Source organism: Cyprinodon tularosa, unplaced genomic scaffold, assembly GCF_016077235.1.
Source record: "Cyprinodon tularosa strain WSP-4 unplaced genomic scaffold, ASM1607723v1 ctg292, whole genome shotgun sequence".
NCBI lineage: Eukaryota > Metazoa > Chordata > Actinopteri > Cyprinodontiformes > Cyprinodontidae > Cyprinodon > Cyprinodon tularosa.
Window position 1 is genome coordinate 357,543 of NW_024038999.1, and position 24,118 is coordinate 381,660.

Genomic DNA, 24,118 nt, shown 5'->3' on the forward strand with positions numbered 1-24,118 from the left:
CAACCAGTAAAATCATAATTCTACAATTTTCCTTTACATAAGTTATGGTTAAAGGAAAAAAACTAATCTAGATGGGAAGAGAAAAGAAATAAGCAGGTGAATGGCTCCACCTGCTGGACAAATTACACATTGCCTAATTTTATGAGGATTATTAAATAAAGTGAATCTTTTTGAAAATAACGTTGTTAAGGTGATATTGTGAGTCTTTGTCATACTTATGAGTTAATGCAACAATAAAACAGAATATTGGTTAAATACTAAGAAGTACAAATTAGAATTCAGTATTAATAGAAGAGTGAGAGTGTGTAGAAACATGCATGTAGTCCAAACCACCAAGTAAACACTCAGAACACACACATGCTGCCATCTGATCTCTGGTTCCACCGTTTTCACGTTAGGATCTTAAGAATTTATTTCCCACAACGATGCGAGGATCAACATAACAGCGTGCCTTTAAAACAAAATCCAAAGAATAGAATGAACAGTTGTAGAAGTGCTTCACAAATATCCACCCTTTCACATTACAATCCATGAAAGCAGCAAAAATGAACATCCCATCATGACTTGGTATGTTGGACAGTATAAATAAATAAGGGCGAGGCTGTCGAGCGGAGGTTTTTAAAAGCACCCTGGTCGGACGCAGGTCCGCCTGCTCCAGCATCATTAACAGCGGTGGTGTTCACTGAGCGTTCGTGTGCAAGTTTAGTTTGTAGGCATGGTTGTTGTTGTTAACAGCACTTTGTAGAATTCAGGTTTACCAGGGTTTCAGCGCCATTTTTAACCTCGCAGAGTCCTGAACGAAAACATGACCATTCCACGCGCACGGTTAAGACACTGTGGTCGAAAAATGTACATTCAATAAATTAAAAATGTGTTTGTCTCAGTTAAGCAATCAGTGACATGACTCTAGCTTACATAACTACATAGGATCACAGGAGGAAAGAACCATTCTAGGGATGAAAGGGGAGCTGGATGCAGATGAGAGGTCCACATGGCTGAGGGATGGATTAATGGAGAGCACAAAGCATTGAAAGACATAATTTCTACTCTTCCCTCTAAGATCATTCCAACGATTGTCTTTACAAAGACTAAAGTCCTTCAAAGTTTCTGCTTTCTCTGCTTCTTTTCTAATCTTGGCTCATTCCAAACCCCAATCAGCCCTGATGCCTCCCCTCATGTTGTGCGGTCCAGGGGCTTCCTTTGATCTCTCTGACAGGGCTGGACCAGATGTATTTGGACTCTCTGCAGGCCTCAAGGCTTGTGTTTAAAATGGGCCTCCACTAGAAAGAAAGAGAAAAAGGCATTAAGTGAGGTACAGATACACAGCAGACCATACTGAACAAAATGAGGGATAGGTAGGTGCTTTGTTTTGCCTGTTTAACTTTTTTTTTTCATTCTGAGTAAAGGCAGATGTTATAAAAATGTAAAGAACAGATTTGTAGACAATTTTTTAACATTTTTAAAAGTGTGTGACCTATAGGCTATGCTGAAATACCATCAAAAATAGCCTCGTTTTGAAGGTTTGCAGAGTCAATCAACCAGGTCTGATCTTCTGGAGGATTTATGGTTCTATGTTTAACCATTTTTTAACATTATAAAAACAGGGCTGAGCAGCTTCCTATTAAACAGTTGAGTCTTCAAGCTTCAGATCAGTCCGGTTTCTCTTTGTATCTCGAATATTGCAAATAAAAACCTGCATATTCCTGCGGCCTCATTGGTCGGTTAATGACTCTCTGGAAGGCTGCGATCCAGTCACGCTGCTCGGCCTCCGTCTCACAGGCAAAGAGGAACTTCCTGTCAGGTGTGATGATGGTGATGCCGTGGTTCCAGTGGTAGCCCTGCGTGGACGGGGGCAAACCTGACAGGACGGTGTAGCTGTTCTCCTTGCTGCCGATGAACACCTCCCCTCTGGCGTAGGCGTCCTGGGGGCAGAGAGGGTCGGACAGACGGGAACCGGTGTGAGTCCAACAAGTCAGCTCTGTTAAAGAGTGGGAGGAATCGGGTCTCTACTCACCAGAGGGTCTTTGAAATACATGAGTCGCCGGTCGTCCATGGTAAACCACCTCTTCTTAAAGCCTTCTGTGTGCTGCAGCAGAGCAAGACAGATGGGGAAAATATGAGAGCAAACAAGTCCGGCCAACTTTATTTATAAGCACTTTGAACAGACATCATCTGCAAGCAAAATTAGTAATGATCAAACAAATGATGGTTAAACAACGTTGGTTAAAAAGGCCAATGAAATATGTATATTTTTAAAGGAGCTTTGATAGGAAAATTTTAAGGCTTCTAGTCTTTTTTCATGCTTACCTGTTTTCCATGTAATATGTTAAAGAATAACTAAAGTTAATGTTACCACTGAAGCACCATCTTCTTGTAAAATTGGATAAAAACAAAATTGCAATTTTTAAAACAGGGAAAAAACTGAATGTGATGTTACAGAATATCTAAAAACCATAATACTACCTCTTCTTTACTATTCTACCATGTTGTTTTGAGGGAAGCTGATTAGTCAAAAAAAATCCTAAATGTCTTGGATTTGGTTTAATGACCAATTCATTGCCTGATTAGAAGAACCCAGGCTCTCCTGGTTAATCATTGCACAGGAGCAGTCCATCTAAACGCAGTAATCCCGTCAGACACTTAACCCGGAGAAGAACTGCATAAACAGTCACTCACCGCAAAAAATCTAAATCTAGATAAGTCATTTTTCCTTAAAATAAGTGCATTTCTTCTTGAATTGAGTAGGTAAAAAGATACATTTTGCCAATGGAACAAGACAATTTAGTTGCATTCTCTTATTTCAAGTGCATATTATCTAATTATCTTATTTTAAGTGTAAAAATACTCCTTCCATTGGCAAACTATCTAATTTACCTACTCAAATTAAGGGTGAATACACTTAATTTAAGAAATTTGTACTTATTTCTAGCTCGTTTTTGCAGTGTGACAAGTGCTGTCTGAATTGTGCTGGCAGTAAGGAAGGAAGTAGGAAACAGAAGCTTGATGCCTCCTAGTAATAATCCATTCAGCATTCGGAGCATGTTCATGACATGAAGGATTTACTGATCCAAGGATATGGTGGCTATATACACTATATTGCCAAAAGTATTTGCTCACCCATCCAAATTATTGGAATCAGGTGTTCCAATCACTTCCATGGCCACAGGTGTATAAATTCAAGCACCTAGGCATGCAGACTGTTTTTACAAACATTTGTGAAAGAATGGGTCGCTCTCAGGAGCTCAGTGAATTCCAGCGTGGAACTGTGATAGGATGCCACCTGTGCAACAAATCCAGTCGTGAAATTTCCTCGCTCCTAAATATTCCACAGTCAACTGTCAGCTGTATTATAAGAAAATGGAAGTGTTTGGGAACGACAGCAACTCAGCCACGAAGTGGTAGGCCACGTAAACTGACGGAGCGGGGTCAGCGGATGCTGACGCGCATAGTGCGAAGAGGTCGCCAACTTTCTGCAGAGTCAATCACTACAGACCTCCAAACTTCATGTAGCTCAAGAACAGTGCGCAGAGAGCTTCATGGAATGGGTTTCCATGGGCGAGCAGCTGCATCCAAGCCATACATCACCAAGTGCAATGCAAAGCGTCGGATGCGGTGGTGTAAAGCACGCCGCCACTGGACTCTAGAGCAGTGGAGACGCGTTCTCTGGAGTGACGAATCGCGCTTCTCCATCTGGCAATCTGATGGACGGGTCTGGGTTTGGCGGTTGCCAGGAGAACGGTACTTGTCTGACTGCATTGTGCCAAGTGTAAAGTTTGGTGGAGGGGGGATTATGGTGTGGGGTTGTTTTTCAGGAGCTGGGCTTGGCCCCTTAGTTCCAGTGAAAGGAACTCTGAATGCTTCAGCATACCAAGACATTTTGGACAATTCCATGCTCCCAACTTTGTGGGAACAGTTTGGAGCTGGCCCCTTCCTCTTCCAACATGACTGTGCACCAGTGCACAAAGCAAGGTCCATAAAGACATGGATGACAGAGTCTGGTGTGGATGAACTTGACTGGCCTGCACAGAGTCCTGACCTCAACCCGATAGAACACCTTTGGGATGAATTAGAGCGGAGACTGAGAGCCAGGCCTTCTCGTCCAACATCAGTGTGCGACCTCACAAATGCGCTTCTGGAAGAATGGTCAAAAATTCCCATAAACACACTCCTAAACCTTGTGGACAGCCTTCCCAGAAGAGTTGAAGCTGTTCTAGCTGCAAAGGGTGGACCGACGTCATATTGAACCCTATGGATTAGGAACGGGATGTCACTTAAGCTCATATGTGAGTCAAGGCAGGTGAGCAAATACTTTTGGCAATATAGTGTATGTTGGGATCTGGAGGTCTGTCCACCTTCCTCCAGCAGAGGGCGCCTCTAGGTCTCCTGGAGTTGAGCTGACGACCACACCTGCGATCCATCAGTCATCAGGAGACCAGCATATAAGCAGCGGCGGGACTACACTCCAGCGGCAGAATGTTAAGCCAGTTATGGTTAGCAAAGCCTGAGCCAACCAGTCTGTCTGATTCTCTGACTCCCCTGAAACCTGAACTTGAACCTGATCAGTTTTTGTCTTCTCTGCCTCTTAGGAAGAAACCTGACATAACCCTGGAACTCTGGAAGAGCTTCATCTGTTGAAATCTGCCTGCCGGCTCTCAGGAGCTCATCTGAAGAATCTAACTGTCTGAACCTGCCTGCCCACCCTCAAGAAGAGGATCGGAAGAAGACTCTGGATCTGAACACTGATAAGTCTGAAGTCGAGCCCTGCCCTCTGCCAACTTCAAGCCTCTGGACCCAACCCGGTTCCCCTCCTCAGCTGCTAACCTGAACCACGTCACAGGTACAAACCTGCACAATTCCTCTGGCTAAGATCTTCAGCATCCTGGCTAACCTAACTGTCCCTCTCTACAGAGAACCCTGTGTGACCAATCCCGGATCTGCTTCTCAGTATTATTTATATAACTTTGTGTTTATCTCAATAAACAGTCAAACTTTTCATCTGCCTCCGTTGTGTTCTGCATGTGGGTTAGAAACCTGAATCCCATCATGACAATATATTGTAAATGCATGTTACTAAATCCTTACATAAAGATGCACATCATATTGATTAAAAGATTTAAATGATTTAAAAACTGCCAAAGAAGAAGCCAAACTGCGCAGAAACAAACCAGAGAAAACCTCTTTTCAAGAGTGGAAAATCTAACATAGATCCTCGTCTTTTGTCCTGATATTAGTTTAAACAATTCAGCCAATAATAGAGGATACTTAAAATGGTATATCAGTGTTTCATTTTGAGTAAAAAATGCTGTACATCCCTGTTTAATTTGTTCAGATTAGTGAGCAGCAATCTCCCTGTTAGATCTGCAGAGCAGAATTTGTATTTTCTACCTGTTTCAGATAAAATCTCAATTATTCAAGAACACACTTGACATTTTATCGTTTATTTCTATAAGTCTGTTGTTGAGTGTGATCTCTTCTTCCATCCACTGCTGCGGTAACAGTATTAAAGCTAATGACTTAAATAAGCTCCTTTACAAAGATGAATTCTTAATAAAGGGAAGAAAGTATGGAGAGCTGCGAGCATCCTTTTCAGAAGATTGCTGCAACAACAGCGTGTCTTCAGTAAGAGGCTTCTCCAGAGGTGGTGCAACACAGACCACTACAGAAGATCCTTCCTGCCTACAGCTATCAACACCTACAACACCTGAGTTACTGCAACGTTTAATTTCCCTTTGGGATTAATAAAGTATTTTGAATTTTTCTGTAATGAGACATATGCTGGTGAAGATTCTCAATCATCCATGTCATAGTCAATCCAAAAAGGATTAATAACAATCCACTGGACCTTTTTTTTCCAAGTTTGAAGTCATTTCGCTTCCCATCCAGGAAGCATTTTGAATTCAAAATGTCAGAAATAGCATTGAGATCCAGGCTTTATATAGTGGATCCAAAACAAAGCCTTGTTTTGGCTTAGAAAACATGCAAACTGTTCCCCTTTACAGCGGAACAGAAGTCCCTGTATGGAGGACCAACTCTGCCATATTTAAAAATAAATAAATGCTCAATAAATATATAAGCGTACAATTAATTGCCACCAAAAATACAATCAACAAACAAATGTAAGTAGAAATTAAATTATACAGTGAGACATAAATGTATATAACTCTTTTAATTAGCTTCTTTATTTCTTTGCCTTTGTAATATTTACCTTATTTTTTTGGTCCTTTATAATCTTCAACTTTCTTTTTAATTACTTATATTTTAAGCATTTATTTATGTGCATGTTATAATATTTTTGTCTGTTTTATTCTTCCTTTGTAGTTTTTTTACCCTAGTTATTTCTTCGCCGCTATTTATTTCTGCCCGCCTTTTTTACATTTCTCTATGCATTCCTGCCTCTTTATGCAAATGAGGAGGGGGCGTGTCCTACAGAGTCTATTCAGCCAGACCAACTATTCACTTTAACGACCCCCCTTTCTGAGACATAGAGAGGTATGGAGCATTGCAGGCTAACAAAGAACCCAAACGACCCCCATTCCAAAGGGGTGGACATATTTGTCCATTTCAATTAGCATGTTTGCTAAACTAAAACAAGGCCAAACTCAACACTAATTCTGACATTTTGAATTGATAAAGCTTCCTGGATGGGAAGCGAAACATCTTCAAACTTGGAAACAAAGTCCAGTGGATTGATTTTTAAACTTTTTTTGAAGTGAACAGAAAGTGATTAGCCAATGTCTATGTTTGTCAAATGTAATTCATAATTTATTTGTTGTTGATCTTACACTACAGGTTATTTCTATAGATTGCTGTCACAGTAGAAACCAAAAAGTATAAACCAGATGAAACTTTTACTGTAAATAAATTGCATACTAGTTAATTTCATTTTTTATAGTAACACTAGATGATGCAGGCACATGAACTGCAAATAGCACTGACAGAGAGAAAGAAAATGATAAGTGATAAGCTGTACTGATGATCTGTTTAACGGGTTGTTTTTCTAGCAGAAAAGAAGAAGTCAGATTATCGGGACACTTTCTGATGGATGTACGTTCAGCTTGATTCTAGAAAAGTTGTTGTTAATCAGGATGATCGTGACAAACCTTTGGTCCGGTTTTCTCCATGAAGCCTTCTTTCATAAAGTTTCGGGTCAGTTTGGGCACCAGCTACAGGGGAAAAAAAATAAGATGTGGATGAAATCTTAAATGAGTGAAATTTAAGAATCATCATACAACATTTAAAAGATAATATAAACTACTTTTTTATTATTGTAAATCTATTAAGCCTATTTCCCCTTAATTTATTAACTCCAAACACATTTTGATACGAGGTTAGAAACAAAACAAAATCTTTAAGTTTAAGGAAATATAGCAGCGCTGAAGCTTTACCCCATCAGTAGCAGTAAGGTGTAAAATAAAAAGCACATCTATAAGAGTCCAGCAATCCTTGCTCAGAAAAATGTAGAAAATAAACAAGGAACAAAGAAAAATATTCATAAAGAAATACAATAAGACTAAAAAGGAGAAAACTGAGAAATTGAAATATGGGGAAAGGGGATGGATAATTATTATTTAAGTAACTATAGACTTAAAACTTTAAACAAGTCAAATTGAACAAAATTAAATTTCAACTTTTCAGTATTCAGATTTGGGAGAGTCAATCTCATGATGTTAGCAGCTTACATTTAAGATATTGCCTGAGAAGTTGGGTGCTAGCATGCAAGACGACTCTGAACCCAAACAAAATGACACAAACAAGCCATCTTCTGGTCAGAAAACCAAAGATTCATCACTACTGTAGGATTTTAAAAAGCTAATAAATACTGAGCTGAGAAAAGGAGGGGTGGGTGAGAGAAAACATGTCTGTGTGGGAGGTTTGATTGATTGATGGCAACAGTTGCAAAGAGGGCTGGTTTGTTGTGGGCAACCGGTCCAGACCAGATAGGAGACAGAGGCTCAGGCAAAGACTCCTATTTGTCCCTTCTCAAATGAACACATAGAAATACCTTTTATAAAACCTGTTATTTGAGAAAAACGTAAAAAGAAAAAAAAATCAGAGGCCTTTTGATTAATATCACAAAATTGATCTTCAAACGTTAAGGAAATTTAAGATAAAAGATAAGCAGAATTAAAAGAAGTAACCATCAGGAAGAGAAACTAAACTTGGACATTTTTAAACGATGATTTAAAACAGAGGTAATAATAAGAGACAAACTTTTGAGGGAGATATAATCTCAGTGTTATTTGAAACACTGGCTAACCTCACTGCAAAAAATGGAAATCTAAATAAATATATTGCTTTCTAAAAATAGATGCATTTTGTCTTGAATGGAGAAGGTAAGTCGGACACTTTACCAATGGAACAAGACAATTTACATTAAAAAAAGAAAAAGCAACTGCATTGTCTTATTACAAGCCCATACTATTTAATTATCTTATTTTAAAGCTACAGTGGGCCGGATTTATCAAGATCCAATTTTGCGTGCAGTAATTTGCGCTCGCAAAGTGGAATTTTGCGCGAGGGGCTGAACCATGGTTTGCGGGTGATTTAACAAGAGTGATTGCGTAACTGGTGGCAGGCGCAAAACTGTTGGAGACGCCCTATTTAAATGATGGTTTTGCGCGTTTTGTGGTTTGCGGCAAAGTAGTTTGTGCAAACTAGTGCATTAAGAAATTTTAATCTTACAGTGACACCACCCCCTCCAAAAAAAGAAAAAAAAAAAAAAAAAAATATATATATATATATATATATATATATATATATATATATATATATATATATATATATATATATATATATATAAACTTTGGCAACCTTTATTCCCTAAGGTGGTATGTGGCTGAATTTCTACTTCACCGCAGTAAGAAAAAAACACACAAACAAAAAAAAAAACAGGTGTTTTGTATCGGCCTGTAGAACAATGCACATACCAAATGGCTCACAAGAAGTGACTGTGGATAAGATGACTGCATTGGCATGTTGCTCCACAGGCGCAGGGTGTCGGGGTTCTCCGGTAGGGCGTCAGGGCGACATGGCATTTAGAACGTCGGACAGCACTTCTGAAAAACGAGATTGGGAGATCCCAGATGCAAAAAAGTGCAATGTTGCGAGGAGTTTTGTGATATCTGGTATTGCGTGGGTCCTCCTTGTGGCTGGCTCCAAATCCATTCGGAGTTCCCCCAACAGCTCCAAAATGGCAATGCCGGATAAACGATATGTTTTGATGATCGTTTCCTCGTTCATTCCAAAAATATTCACACGGAGTGAAAAAATGCGTTCTCTGCGTCTCATTGCTTCATTTCGATGTCTCCTTCTTGCGACAATAACCGCTGCCATGTGTGCGCAATTACGCATACAGACCATTTGCACCTTCTTTTGAAACGTGTTAAATATAGAGTCAGATACCTTTAGCAAAATTGCTTTCAGGTTTGATAAATCACTTTGCGAGTGCTAAATTAATATATTTACATGTTCTCCTCCCACAAGACGCACTTTTGCGTGTAAACGCCCTATATTGAATATTCATTGCAGAAAAAGTACTAAATGGATAAGAGGCGCTATTTAGCACGTTTTAAAGACCAAATCCTTTTAGCACGCTGTTGATAGATCAGTTTGTACATTTTTTAGCGTGCGCAGTGAAATAGCTCACGTTTTAATACACGCAAACCTTTGATAAATCCGGCCCAGTGTGTAATTTTCAGCGACATCTAACGTCCAGACTGCAGACTGCAGCAACATGAACATCTCCCCTCCACCGCTTCTCCCTCCCAACAGTACGGCGAGCGTTACGGGACAAAATGTCTTCCAGGACGTCCGCATCACCTACCTTCTCAAGTGATGAGGTTTGTTTACATAGATAATTTTACAGATAGTATTTCATTAGTCTGTGTAGGGTATAGATTTCATGTAGACTTAAGATAATAAATATACCCGTTATTTTTTCTACATCGTTGTGACGTTTTGGTGAGCTGCTTTGCATGGTGATATAAACAGACGAAGTAATTGTAGTCATTAGTTTAACAGCGAGATTGTGTTCGCTGGAAGAATATATATTCCCCGTTTACAGAGTCCAAGTCATGTTTGTGGCACGGGGGTTACAAGGCGAGGAAGAGGGAGAGGAAGAGGGCGAGGGCATGCAGCTGGGGCCAGGCGAGGGAGGGGTGCCAGCGGGGTGACTAGAGCAGAGGAGGAAAGGCTTGAAGATCTCCAAAGGAGCCGGAGAGAAGTAACCGAGGTAAATATCCAGAAAATTATTTTACAGAAAATTACTGAGTCATTATCTGTGAAACGTCAGGGACGTTGCTGAATAAGTATACTGGAGTGTAACAGCATCATCACGCAGCATGTTATTGTTTTAGACAGGTCTGAGCATCCTGTACTCCAAAAACTGCAGTGATATTAGACAATTGTGTGTATAGGATTAATTACCTGTCCAAGAGAAAACTGGCAACTTGAGCGTCACTTTGAAAACCTTTCTCCTCCATCAGTGACTTCCATCGTGTAAATGCCGTGCCAATGTTGATCCGTGTTTTTTGCCGTTTCTTGTCACGCTTGCGTTTATGCTCGTCGTGTTTCCGCTTCTTAGATGACGGGGGTTCGGTGTCCGCCGCTTTTCGTTGTGATACAGAGTAGGCATGATCCTCCATTCGTCTGATGTTTGGCCACACAGTGCCAAACAGTTTGCAAAGTCACTCACGCCTGCCGCCTTGTTCACCTTTCTTGTTACTGAGGCGCAGTATACCTGCTTCTTCTTCTTCTTTGGTTTCAGGCAGACTAAACGCTTCTCAGGCATAATACTGCCATCTATTGTTCAGTACCGTCCCAGTTCATCTCTCTCAACTTGCCGTAGTTATTTTCGAGCGTAACGGGCGATCTCGCAATCGCTAGTTTGTTGGCTCTGCGCTTGCCGTAGCGCAAAGATGTCTGCCTCCATGGCTGCGAGACCCGCTCCTATGTAATTATAAATAACGAATTCTAAGGCAACGCAAATATTAAGGTTAAGAGGCTGAGCTCGTAGATGATGATAAATAACATAGTTATGTATAATATATTACATTTCTGACTTTATATCCCTGTAATTATTACACACTGTAGCTTTAAGAGTAAAAAATACTAATTCTGTTGGCATTTCATCTTATTTACCTAGTAAATTTAAGGGTAAATACACTTGATTTAAGACATTTTTTACTTATTTCTAGATTTGCAGTGTCTAATCTGTCGAAGCTACAAGCTGGGCCCCCAGAAAGGTGTCTGATTAATCTGCCTTTTTTCACCTCCTCATCACTGGCTCCAGGGAAGGCAACCTGTAGGTAGTGGAAGCGGGCCGCTCTGATGGCGTTGAACCAGTCCACCATCTCCTGTGAAAAACAAACACATTAGGAGCATCGTCTGCAAAACAAATCGGCCAAATAAGGAGATTTTTTGGTTCTGATCAAAACAAATACAGGTTAGTTGTAATTTCTCCTTTCTTTCCCTGTAGTGTCTTCCACTCACAGTGAGTTGCATCCCCCAGCCTGACCCCAGCCTCCGCCAGCAGCTCATCAGCAGAGTAAGAGAGACTGAACTCAGTGAACCTGCTAGTACTCCTCTTCAACCAGCAGAGGGGGCAGAGCTCTCATTTGAAATGGGATTTTCTTCATGCTTTGAATCATGTTTTCATTTGTTCTATTCTGTTGCATTTGTTAGAAGAGCAATTCATTCTGCTTAAAATATTAATTGATAAAAGAACTGTTCTACTTTTGTCAAAATAAAGTACTTTTCAAGCACATTTTATTAACATTTACCTTTCACATTTCATTAATCATGATAAACACATCCGACTGCTGAAGATTATGTTTTTGAGTTGCTTAATATGAAGTGTATAATTTCATTAAGACCAGTGGTAGACTCGTGAACGCGCTTTTAGGAAATCCTATACACTACTGTTTATGCTCTAAAAACATTCTAAATGACTTCGTTTCGAGTAAATTCTGGATGCTACCCACTCAGGACACTTGGAATACATTGGACGAGCAGTATGGAGGAATACTGACACGTTTTTTGTGGACTTTTATGGACCTTTCTGCCTCGGGCACCATAGACCTCCATTATTTGAATGTCAGCAGACAGCAGGAAGCCTCCCAGATCTCAAATATCTCAGATATCAAAAAAGTACTCCAGAGTGTTGTTCAGCATGGGGGTGAGTAGAAAATGAAGGCTAATCATGTTTTGGGTGTACTATTCGTTTAACTAAAAAGACCGTCCTCAATGGCTTTTTGCAAAAAGCACAAAGATATAAGGAAACTGGAGCAAAGTCTTTATCTAGTAACCAAGAATTCAGAGGGAAAATCCTCCTTCATAGCTGCCATTCAACCAATTGGCCTTACTGTACAATGCTTTTAACAGTAGCGCTGCCTCTACCCTCATTTTCAATCGAACTGTACAGTTGAGAAGGAAATGCAAGTCTGGCAATTTCCTTTATATTTCAGATGAATGGTTAGGAAACTATGTCAACATTAACTCAATTGAGAACTTGTGTTTATTGCTCAAAATTAAGAGAGAGACAAATAAACTGAGACCAAAATGAAGATCACAATGAGTGACCATCTCTCTGGGTTTAGCCAACGAGGTCATATTAAGTAAAGTCAGAGCAGCTGCAGTAGTTCTGCATGAGTGGCTTAAAATTCAAAATATTTTCACTCTAGATAAAATCTATGCAAATAGAATAATTTGGAACTTCAGAGAACGCATCACCTAAAAATACTTTGCCATGACAAAAACATTTCTATGATAAGAAGATGGTAAAAAAATGACACAAAAATAGATGTTATGCTGATGACTAAGTATTTTTAGTGAAACCGATCAAAAATACTTTCACCTTATTTTGCTCTTTAAAGTTATTTTTGGAGTTGACCCAAAGTGGGTTTCATTGTAGAGCACATGGGCAATTTGTCCATATATGGAGATGACACTCTACCTTGGCGTCGCTGTGGTAGACAAAGATGTTCCTTGTGCTGTTGTCTTTCAGGTAGGTGATCTGCAGGCCACAGGGATTCCCTATCTTGGCTGGCTGAAAGGTTGCGTTGAGTGTTTCAATTTTCATCACTGCCTTGGGATCTCTGGCCTTAAAGGAAGAGCATTTCAAAATAAAGGTTTCATACAAGCACTACATTTTTTTTTTTTACCACGCCAGAGTTTCCTGCTTCTTACATCCTGCTTGTTGAAGTACTTGAGTGCTCCCTCCCTCTCCGACAGGACAAACTTTCTACTGAGGAACTGGCCGTTGTCTCTCCCTCGTTTCCATAGAAACCCTTCTCGGTACCCTGAGTAGAAAGGAAAAAAAAGCTGTTTGAAGGGAGATGGAAATAAACCCTCTTTAAAAGATATTGAACAGAGGTTTATTTTGCTGTTGTAATAGTGAGTCTTTAACTGGTGTTGGAGGTGATTTGTTGAAAAAAAAATAAAATAAAAACCATATTTGAAGATAGGGAAAAGAAGAGAATTTATGTAAGAAATAGGAGAATGAACCCGGAGAATGACTCAGCACAGATATTCCTTCCTTTTGCATTTGATGCTTTCATGATGTGCTGTTTTATCTACAGAGCCTAAAGTCCCCCTCTTCAGCCTATTTCATGTTTAGCCCACACACCATCCTTTTCTTCTATTACTGCCAGGCTGCAGTGCTGAGTTTAATCCAAACCTACTTCAGGGCTTTAAGAGAATAAAGCTGTCTAAGGTTGATCTGGTAATATATTTGGAAAGCGGTGATTACTTTATAATTCAACCTTCTGTTTAATATGAAAAAGGTACTGCTGGAAGTTTTGTTTCTTCCCAAAAAGACATAAGCGATTAGAAGTCGGTGTGTAATTCTAAACAGTGATGGCTGTGAAACATATTACTGACAGCAGACCTATTTCTAAAAAACAGAAGAGGTTAAAAGCATTTGCTGGAGGTCCTGTTTATCTTTAAGATTGGTAACTGATAGTTTTAACTGATTGTTTCGAAAAGGTTTTATTTTGGGCTGCTCAGTGGTGCAGTGGGTAGCACTGCTGCCTTGCAGCAATAAAGTTAAAGATTTGATTCCCAGCCCAGGATCTTTCTGCATGGAGTTTGCATGTTCTCCTTGAGCATGCATTGGTTCCCTCCAGGTACTCCAGCTCCCTCCCACGTTCCAAAAACCTGACTGTTAGGTTAATTGACTTCTCCAAATTCTCGTTTGGTAGGAGTGCGTGAATGGTTGTTTGTCCTATTTGTCTCTGTGTTGCCCTGCGATGGACTGGCGGCCTGTCCACGGTGTACGCCGCCTCTCGCCACTTGGGATAAAGCATGTCAGAAGATGGATGGATGGAGGTTTTATTTTGGTCTCTTGATGGTTTTAAAATTGCCTCCTGGATGCAAATATTTTGAAATGACCTAAAATAAGGAAGGGATAGTGATGATTGGGGCTAGTTAGTTTGGGTTACAGACTCAAAGTACAGCGACTAAGGCGTCCATGTTTGCACTGGAATCAGGAAACAAATAATAACCTGCTAATGAAAATACACCCTTTAACAACCAAGGGATTAAAAATAATTCATTTTTTGCACGTGGCTGCAATAGTCTCTCATCGGCCATGAAAACAGCAGGTGCCTGCTGGTGCCATGCAAATTTGATACTAATGAGTAAACTACAAGAGCCATTATTTAAAAAAAAAATAATAATCTAAATTTAAAATAATTTTGATTATCTCTTTGAAGGATATCAACATATAAAAAAATTAAGTTATGTCAAATATATTCCAACATGTAAAAAAAAGCTTTTTTATTTATATTTTGTTTATTATTTATTATTGAAATTCTATTCCCCCTAACATTCATTTCAGCTCCTACATTTATGCCAAACTACATTTTAACCAAACCTTTACTAGCATTTTTTTAGCCTAACCTTTTAAAATGTTAATCAAACCATTCCTTTCAACAAAGCCTCTAAAATAAAAAATGAGGGTCCACCACACCAGGACCAGACTTTGGTCTCCTTAATGCCTGTCCATCTTTAAGATCAGTAAATACACCAGACAAGGTTTTAAATAGTTAACATAAATGAGTAACCACACATACAGAGTTATTCTGTGCTTCCTTGTTCATCTACTGCTAATCTACTTTCACTCTCTTTCTCTCTGGTCCTTTATCTCTCCTTTGTGATTTCCTGACTTGACCTAAACAGGCATTACCTCATAAATCAATAGCCCATCCCCATCATTAACTCTTTCCACACCACTTTCCTTCCACCTTTTCCTTGGCATACCGTCACTGTTGGCTGTCAGGTTACTGCATATGGTAAATTTCCCAAACAAAAACACCAGTGATGCTAAAATGGAGAGAAGGATGCAAAAATTTACAAAGAAAAAAGATTTCATTTAATCCTACTTGTTTTTTTGGTATGTGTGGATGTGTGTTATTCTACACTGTCTCAATAAAATGGCGAGCTCACTAAAAACCAATCAGAGTGGATCATCACTACACTAGAATGTGAAATGCATACTAGGAGAGACTCTTGATCACAAGGCAATACATGTAAGGTACTCACAGGCCAAACACACATTAAATACAGCCAGGCAGACAAATGCACTCAATGTTTTAATAGCAGCTCCACTCTCCGGCAGCGACAATCAGAATGTCATTGCTTCAAAAGGTTTCTAATGGCAAACATATCCACAAAACCACTTAGCAGAAGGAGGATGAAAAAACAACAAGAGTTTGAATACGTCAATGAATGTTTAAGGGTAATTTAATTTTCTGAGATGTTGGTGCAAGGAGTTTTCAAGGTTTTGCTTATTGGAGGGTGAACAAGAGAAAGCCTGACACAGCAACCAGCCAGCCAAGCTTTCTAGACAGAGAATGTGTATGTGACACCATTCAGAGTCAGAGTGAGGATTGCAGGTATTGGTGTGCTTTAGCAAATGAATTTATAATAATCAAAGTGTTTTTATTGATTTTCCATATTCAAACAAAAGAGATCCCATTCAAAACATACAGAGCAAAAAAGTAGGCTCAAAATTTACATGAAAAAACTGGTCAAAAACAGACAAACTAGCAACAAGACAGATCCTACTACCAGAACAAATAGATTTATATGTAGAAAAACAAACCTGACACATACAATAACAGCAAAGACATACAAAGACACTATGCTATAATTATGAAATTAAAAAGTACACCGAGTGAACTTAGTATTATAACAATATCCAAAAACACATGAACAAAACAGCCCACCCTATGCTGTTTTAATATACTCACCACATAGCGTTGTAGCAGTTACATCAGAACAGTTATATCTTTTTTTCCCCAATTGTTTTCATACAGTTTTTAATTGAAAACAAATTCGGTTTTACATTGATCTCTGCATAATTTTTGTTTATATTCTTCTTATTCATCTCAAATTTAGTGAAAACCAAATATACTTGGATTATCACTTTACTTGATTTTAGTTTTACATATGCCTATACATACATATATATTAGGGATAGAACGGTTCACAAAATCCACGGTTCGGTTCGGTTCACGGTTTCGTGGTCACGGTTTTCGGTTTGGTATATGTTTATTGTTACACCGAAAAATAAAAAAATAATAAGAATTTATGAAATTAATGAAAAAATCCCCCAAAAATAATGAATAGTAATTATTTTTAATGATCCGTGGAAATCATGGATCATTTTCGCATGTTTTGCTGTTTTAAATTTAATCATCTCGCGCATGCTCTCTACGATCTCCAAGGAACTCAGAGCGGAGCAGACGGGAGCCACAGCGGAGGCTGTGTGCTTTGCTTTGCGCAGGCGGTCTGGAGCGCAGCGGGGCGGAGCAAAGTGGTCCCATACAGCAGACCTATAGAGTGCTGCTGGCGCGTCTTCCAACTCCTGTTCTTTCCCACTCGCCATTCTGACACAATTCTCCACAACAACTGATTTTTTTCTGCTACACCGGCTACGCTGCTTCACTTCTTCTTCTTCTTGTTTACTACTGGTGGTTGGCTTTGGTCGCAGTACCGCCACCTTCTGCTCTGGAGTGTAAACGCTTCGCTTATGAGAAAAAGGAGCAGCGCATGAACCGAACGTAACGAACGCGAACCGAAACCGAGACAGTCAAACCGAACGGTTCGGACGGTTTGCATAAACCGTTCCATCCCTAATATATATATATATATATATTTATATACAGAAGAGGTGTATATATTTGATCTTTTTTATTTTTATTTTTATTATCTTGTGTAGTTAGATGTGTGTATATAAATATAAAACTGTAACTGGAGCATGTAACAAAAGTAATTTCGCTCTGGGATTATTAAAGTACTTCTGATTCTGATTATTAAAATCTCTAAAATGGTAAATGGTCTTTACTCATATGCTGGTTTGTATTGCTCTGCTGATTCTATCTATCCTCACCTTCTTCTGATTAAGACCAATGTAAGTAACTCATACATCACACAACTTATTTACCTTTACTCTTTAACATTTTTACTTAACCTTTACATTTTGTATCCATTTATACATCCATCTCCTACTTTTGCATACCAGTCTTTTATTTCAAAAGCATAGACTGCTACAAATGCAGCCAGGCAATATGTTGCTCTTGAAAGGTTTATCTAAAGATGTGGAAATTATGACTGAACTGGAGATATAGGCTAAACAGTCTAGTGACGAGTTCTACAGGCTGGTTTCAGGCGAAAAAAGACGGATGATAACTGAACTGTCTTTGATTTGACTTAACAGGCTGATGACAGGCAGAGGCAGTCCAGGTAGTGACCAGATTTTAGAAGCAAATGCAAAGAAAGAAATACAGAATGGGCAGGCAGTGCACTGGAAATAAATCTCTTGCAGGTAACAAGACAATCCTGCAGTGACTGACTGTGAGAGGCAGGTAATAATAGGGAAGATAAAACTCAGATGAGGGTTAGAAGAGAGCCAGGTTTATTTACTCATGCTAATTAGGAGAGTGAAGCAGAGCAGTAGGAGGCAAACAGCCAGCCAGTCTAAAATGATGACATTGACGTAATTCACATGACTACACATTTAAAACCAGATAAGACAGCCTACCATGGCCTTTAGTAAAAAAAAAAAAAAGAACTGAGATCTTCTCAACAGCTTTTATTTTTACTGAACGTCAGGGTGAGTGGTTGCAACATGAGTGGTTGAAACTTAATGTTTGACTAGTTCCTGTAATGAATATCTGTGCACCTGAGGGTACTCATAAATACCTCACATAAAGCATGTTTGACAAGCAAAAAAATATTCTACCTGGCCATGACATAACACTAAATCGATTTTATTGATCTTAGTGTAAATGCCCTATTGAAAAGGGGAGCACATCAAAACCAACACATATATTTCAAAGACACTATTGGACATGATATTTGTCAGACTTTTCTTAATTCTCTCACTTAACAGGGTTTTTTACTACCACATACCTAACCATAAACCTAACCTAAACTCAATTCACAACTTAGTTCTAAACCTTTCCCCCACCCCAATGGGTACCAGTTGTTAGTCCCCAAAATGACCTGTAAGTCCACAAAATGTAGCATATCCCTGGGAAATTGCCCCCACCAGGTAACAAAGACATGGACACACATAACAAACACCCACTGTCGTGTGTTCATGAGTTATGGGGACATTTCATTGACTTACATTCATTTTATATGGCCTAACCCAGACCCTAACCCTAAGTATTACAGACATATACTTAACCCTAACCCTAAGCCCAACTCAAAGAACAGAACTTAACCATATGGCGACCAGCATTTTGTTCCCCATAAGGACATAGGTCCCCATAACACAACTCTGTAAACAGATACATACAAATATGAAAAAATGTACTCACATTTACACCTGCTTATAGACATCTTCATTCATACAATTAGTATGCATAGGGTTTAACCTTTAGATTAAGCAGCAAAGAGCAGAAAGAAAAAAACATTTAAATCTGTAAAAATGTATGTCTGTATACAGTATATGCTTTATATATAAACATTGAAGTGTTTATTTTCATTTTAGGCACTGTCATCTAGATGTGTTTTCTTATTTTTGTATATTTGTGAATTAAATAGTGGTGATGGATTTATACCGAACACAATTCCTGGGAAAAAGTCACCTCATTCTGATGCTATCACCTGCTTTACATTTAGCCAGCACCTTGCATGGCGGGGGACAAGCTATACTCCTGTCGGTTCAAAGCATGATCAAATACACTAGAAGGAGGTTCTATCTGATGCCTCGCGAATTCAACTCAGCATCAGTGTGTGTTTTTTCCAAGCAGGTCACAGTGTCTTATTCATTACAGAAAGCTGAAAGGTGGCGCCGGGTCCAACAGATCCTCAAGACCTGCGCAGAGTTCTGGGAATCCCACAGCTATCTCAATCCTGGGCCCTTTCCATGTTTTCTATCTGACCAGGAACCGAAACTTTGCCAGCAGAGGATCAGAGGATCACCCACAGACCAGAGGCTCAGATTGGCGCCGCAGGAGATCAGAGTAATAACCAGGGCAGAGGATGTATCAGAGGGGTAGAGGCAGCCGTCCATGTGCCGCTCTGGAGCTAAAGGAGGAGCCAGGAGGTATACAAGAGTAGGATGGGGTGGTCTTGTAAGGTCTATGTATACCATAATTTTCGGACTATTAGCCGCACCTGAATATAAGCCGCAGAAGCTAAATTGCATGATTTGTACATATACAAGCCGCACCGGACTATAGGCCGCAGGTTTTTTTTATGTTTAACACAAACTGTCTTGAGCTTGCAATGTCCGTCTTTCTCGCTGTCATTCTGTCTCGTACAACTCGCGGTAGAAGTCTGCTTCCGGAGGACCTCCGCATTCCCGCACGCGCGGCTACTGTACTTGTGTGGTGAAGCAAATGTGACGTCAACATGGTGGATGGTAAAATCCATAGATGTAAGTATTACCCTAGTGGCCGTTAGCTGTAAAAGTCCACAGATAAGCCGCATTGTTATATAAGCCGCAAGCTCGAAAAATGGGGAAAAAGTCGCGGCTTATAGTCCAAAAATTACGGTAGTTTCTAAATAGGCTAATATGCAAAGGTAGTAAACAATAACAAAACATATCAAAGAAAAATTACGAAGCATAATATTCCAACAGGCATGTTGTTGGCCTACTGACAGCCACGCTATTTATATTCTGATTAAGAACAGGGCTGCCCGCACTGACGCGGCTCAGGGATTACGTCACACGCAGTGTCGTGCGCAGTGCCCTAGTGCCTGTAAATTTAATGGTCCAATGAAGGTAATTAAAAAAAAGGACATTTCCTCACTTTCTAAAAAAAACCGGGACATCCGGGACAGGACGTGAAATACGGATAGGTTCTGGGAAATACGGACGTTTGGTCACCCTATTTTAAACCCCAAAGCGGAGGCCTTTTCACGTCAACTGAACAGAAGGAGGGCCGTTCAATAAACAGACACAAAGAAAACAGATTGCAACAAATGTGCAGTTAGTTGTCAAAACAATGAAAAGGACTTGTAGACATGCTAAAATCTGTGCATGGAGTTTACTTGCAAACAAAGTATGTATTTTCAGATCTGTTGTCCTTTTAGGAACTCAGTGTTACATCCAGAGCTCATTGTATAAGCTTACGTTTCCCAGCTGATGTCAACATATAGCTGTATGCTTACAGCAATTCAATCACACTTTATGAGACCACCTTCCCTTTGTCAAGAAGAAATTAGTGTTTTATATTGAAAGATCTCAAAATGTTTGCTTTTCTTGCTTTTATAGTAAGTCTTACTCATATTACACATTTGTAGTATAAAATTATAACATATATATATATATATATATATATATATATATATATATATATATATATATATATATATATATATATATATATATATATATATATATATATATGATTAAAATAAAAATAAATTATATAATAATGATATATGGTGTAATAAAAACATATATACACAAATATTTAGAAAGATCTTCAGGAAAGCTTATCTGAATGTAAATAAGATTATCTACAATGCTTATCATTCTTCCATTTAGACCTCTGCAATGTAAGTCTAAGTTTAGAATCACTCTAAAGAACTTAAATCTCAGCATTTAAGAACTATGCTGACAGATTTCTAATATGAGATTTGAACCACGTGTTATGAAGCACGTAGATCAACCCTTCAACATGAAGGCCTTTAGTGCTTTTGAATGCTTATGATGACAAAAAAAGGTTTTACTATTGCACATACCTGCAGAGTAAGGCTCCTGCTTCTCGATAAACTCAAACTCGTTTCGTTCGTACTTGGCTCGAATCCATTGCTCCCTCAGCAGCCTGGAGACCCAATGAAAACCCACAGTTAGCTTTTGGGGAAATATGCACTCACATCAAAAGTGATCAAACCATGACCTGGTGCTGATCAGTGCTTTTCAGTAGGTTTATGTTCTATTAGTAAGCTCTATTGAGCTTTTAGGCTGCAGCAAATGATTCTGCATGCAAAAGCAGCAAGAATGTTTTTGGATTTTCACTCTTTCCTGCAGAAAAAATAAACAAGTCAACCACTTCATTGCTATACCGACAAGGTTTTACATCAGGTTTCCTTTCCCCGTTTGAGTCTTACCTTTTTAGACTCAGTGCTGTTTTAATCCCCTTTTTAAAGACTTTCCTGAATTCTCTTTCGTGATGAAAATAAATCAATCAATACATCAGCTAAATTTGATGATGCTATTTGACGGGATTTCTTTAAACATGATCATCTAGCAACACTTAAAGCAATTTCTCTTTATCTGAACTCACTGAAGAAATAAGACTCTTTATTGTAGTGTTTATGTCTTTTTGGACAAGTAGCACACATGATTATATGTAGACAAGCCTCAATGGGATTCATTGGTACAACCATTGATACACTGGCCATAGAACCATGGCCTCTAATGTTGTGATTATATGCAATATGTCACAAAGTGGTGCATAATTGTATATTGGAAGAGAGAATTTGAGTGTGTTTGCATTACCCCCTGAGTCATATTTTTTATGTAGTGAGTCATGGTCTTTTCTTCCACCTGCAGCTAGTTAAACCTTGTTTGTAAGCTGAATTCTTGAAGTATATCACAAACACATCAAAATCAATCCTCAACTGCTCTATCCAAAATTGTTGAATCAATTTACACTAAGAAATCAGCTGGTTTACCTTAGATAGAAAACTTTTTATCAATCTGACTGTATGATTAAATTTGTCGCTGTAAAGTGTCTTGAGACGATGTGTTTGCGAATTGGCGCTATATGCATTAAACAGAACTGAATTGAATTGAGTCTGTTGCAAAAGGGTCCACCAGTCACCTTCCAATATGATGGTTTAAGTTGGGACACATTGCTGTGACGAAGGCCGGAGCAGCTGCGCCCACTGCTATCACATCTGTTTAATCAAAATCCAAGTTTTCATCAAGCGGAAACGAGGATGCCTAGAGGTTGTGTTGTCGCTGTACATTTTGGTGGCTTCCTATGGCAGCTGTTGCTGTTATTTGTTTATCATGATTTACTAAAACTAGGTTTCGCCATTTCCAATCAGCTTGGAAAGGCTTTTTTTAAAGTCCCTCCTTCCCCTGAACAGATTCGATGGGAGCTGGCCCCAGATTCATAATGTGCAGAACTAAAACTGAGGGCTACAGATTATCAATCTGGTTTGCCAGGTTAAAGCTAGTGTCTTTGGGCATCTAGAGACTGATTATTTTCAACTTAATTTTATTTGTAAAATCGTCAATCTACTATATAGCAGCAGGCTAAATCTGGGGTTTTGATCAGGAGCTTATAAACTCGGTTGCTGCAGGAAGGACATCCCATTTGCAACCTATGGCAGGTCTGTAGGTGTAAGGACTTAATCAGATTTAACCTGTAAAGCCCAGAGGGTTTTAGAACCAAGCTCCGCCCGAAAATATAAAACAAACCAAAGTAGATTTTAATGCAAACTGCTGGTACCTGTGTTAAGGTAACACATGAAAGCATTTCCTTTGCTAGATCCATTTCCAATCAAGTTTGAGAAGCTTCTTTGTCTAAAAAAAGCTTTTTAGACAAGCTTTAGTGGAGAGAGGACAGCACAGTCCTCTCTCCACTATGTTTTTCTCTGCAGTCACAGTTTTCAGGGTTATACCGCCTCTTTCTTATTGAAATAGGGATTAAAAACAATCGACTTTTGGGTCCTTTCCCATTGGCAAAAATGGCTGGGTGTGACCACCTGCTGACTAGCTGCATGGTCTCTATCCCCTCACTGCTGCATCTCTGGTGACGCCATCACACTGGGTTACCAATGATAATGTCACCATTGCGACAGATATGAGGAAAGTAAACAATGGAGTTTTGTTCTTCTGTCCATCTGAATTTCTCTCCCCAGTGCTGCCCCATGTTTATAATAATAATTCAACTTTATTGATCTCACAATGGAGAAATTTAACTCGGCAGTTACCCATCCCATTGGGGAGCAGTGGGCTGTTATTTTAGGATGTGCGGGAAGCAGTGTGGGGTTAAGAGACCCAGAGCGGCAGTCTGTGGGAGGGGGGCTTGAACTCAGAACCTCAGGACTGCAAGCGCTATGCCCTAACCACTAGGCTACCACTGCCCTAGAATAGAACCTCCCCCTATGGAATGTAAGCATAGTTGCTCTGGCTTGTTAGATCAGATGTAACTGGCCTTACTTGGCGCTCTATGGTATCACATAAATTAGCAGGTCAACCCAAGTCTGATGTTCTCACTATTTGCTGATCGGAGCCGAGTCGCTTGAAGGCGACTTTAACCTGTGTCGTTCAACAATGGTCGATGCTGGTCAGTGAGCCGTTCCCATTGCCACTAAAAGCCAATTGCTCCTGGGTTTAAACAGATTTTTGGGCTGGTGGTAAAGAGGTATAATTTTCCTAGTTCAGCCTTGGTGGTGAAAAATGTTTTGTTTTTTTTGTAGTTTAGCAAAACCCTTTTTAAAATGGACCAACCTTGGTAAGTGTTTTATAATTTGACTCTGGAATAAATTTGACTGGTTTGCCGTGTTATCTACCAACGCTCTGAGGCCTTGAGGGAACAGCTTTATTTTTTTCTGAAGGGTTTTTCGTGTTACTTCTGTCTAGATCCTTTTCTTTCAAATCCAAAATAATGTGTTATCTTGGATTTCTAAATTCTAATCA

The 24,118-nt window shown here is 39.3% G+C and overlaps 1 protein-coding gene across 2 annotated transcripts in view; it reads right to left on the bottom strand.

Moving 5' to 3' along the window:
• Positions 1-360: 360 nt before the first annotated feature.
• Positions 361-24,118, bottom strand: part of LOC119787297 (arf-GAP with dual PH domain-containing protein 1) — a 45,488-nt gene continuing 21,730 nt past the window's right edge. Inside the window, exons 4-11 of one of the 2 annotated variants that reach the window (XM_038291076.1) lie at positions 21,205-21,287; positions 13,186-13,298; positions 12,953-13,099; positions 11,271-11,351; positions 7,101-7,163; positions 2,015-2,086; positions 1,694-1,922; positions 361-1,280 (exon numbers count right to left, since the gene is read on the bottom strand). In XM_038291076.1, the coding sequence (XP_038147004.1) occupies positions 1,252-1,280; positions 1,694-1,922; positions 2,015-2,086; positions 7,101-7,163; positions 11,271-11,351; positions 12,953-13,099; positions 13,186-13,298; positions 21,205-21,287 (817 nt within the window). In that variant the 3' untranslated portion in view covers positions 361-1,251. Of the gene's footprint in view, positions 1,281-1,693; positions 1,923-2,014; positions 2,087-7,100; positions 7,164-11,270; positions 11,355-12,952; positions 13,100-13,185; positions 13,299-21,204; positions 21,288-24,118 lie in introns of both variants that reach the window. The other variant, XM_038291075.1, reaches the window with a different exon arrangement.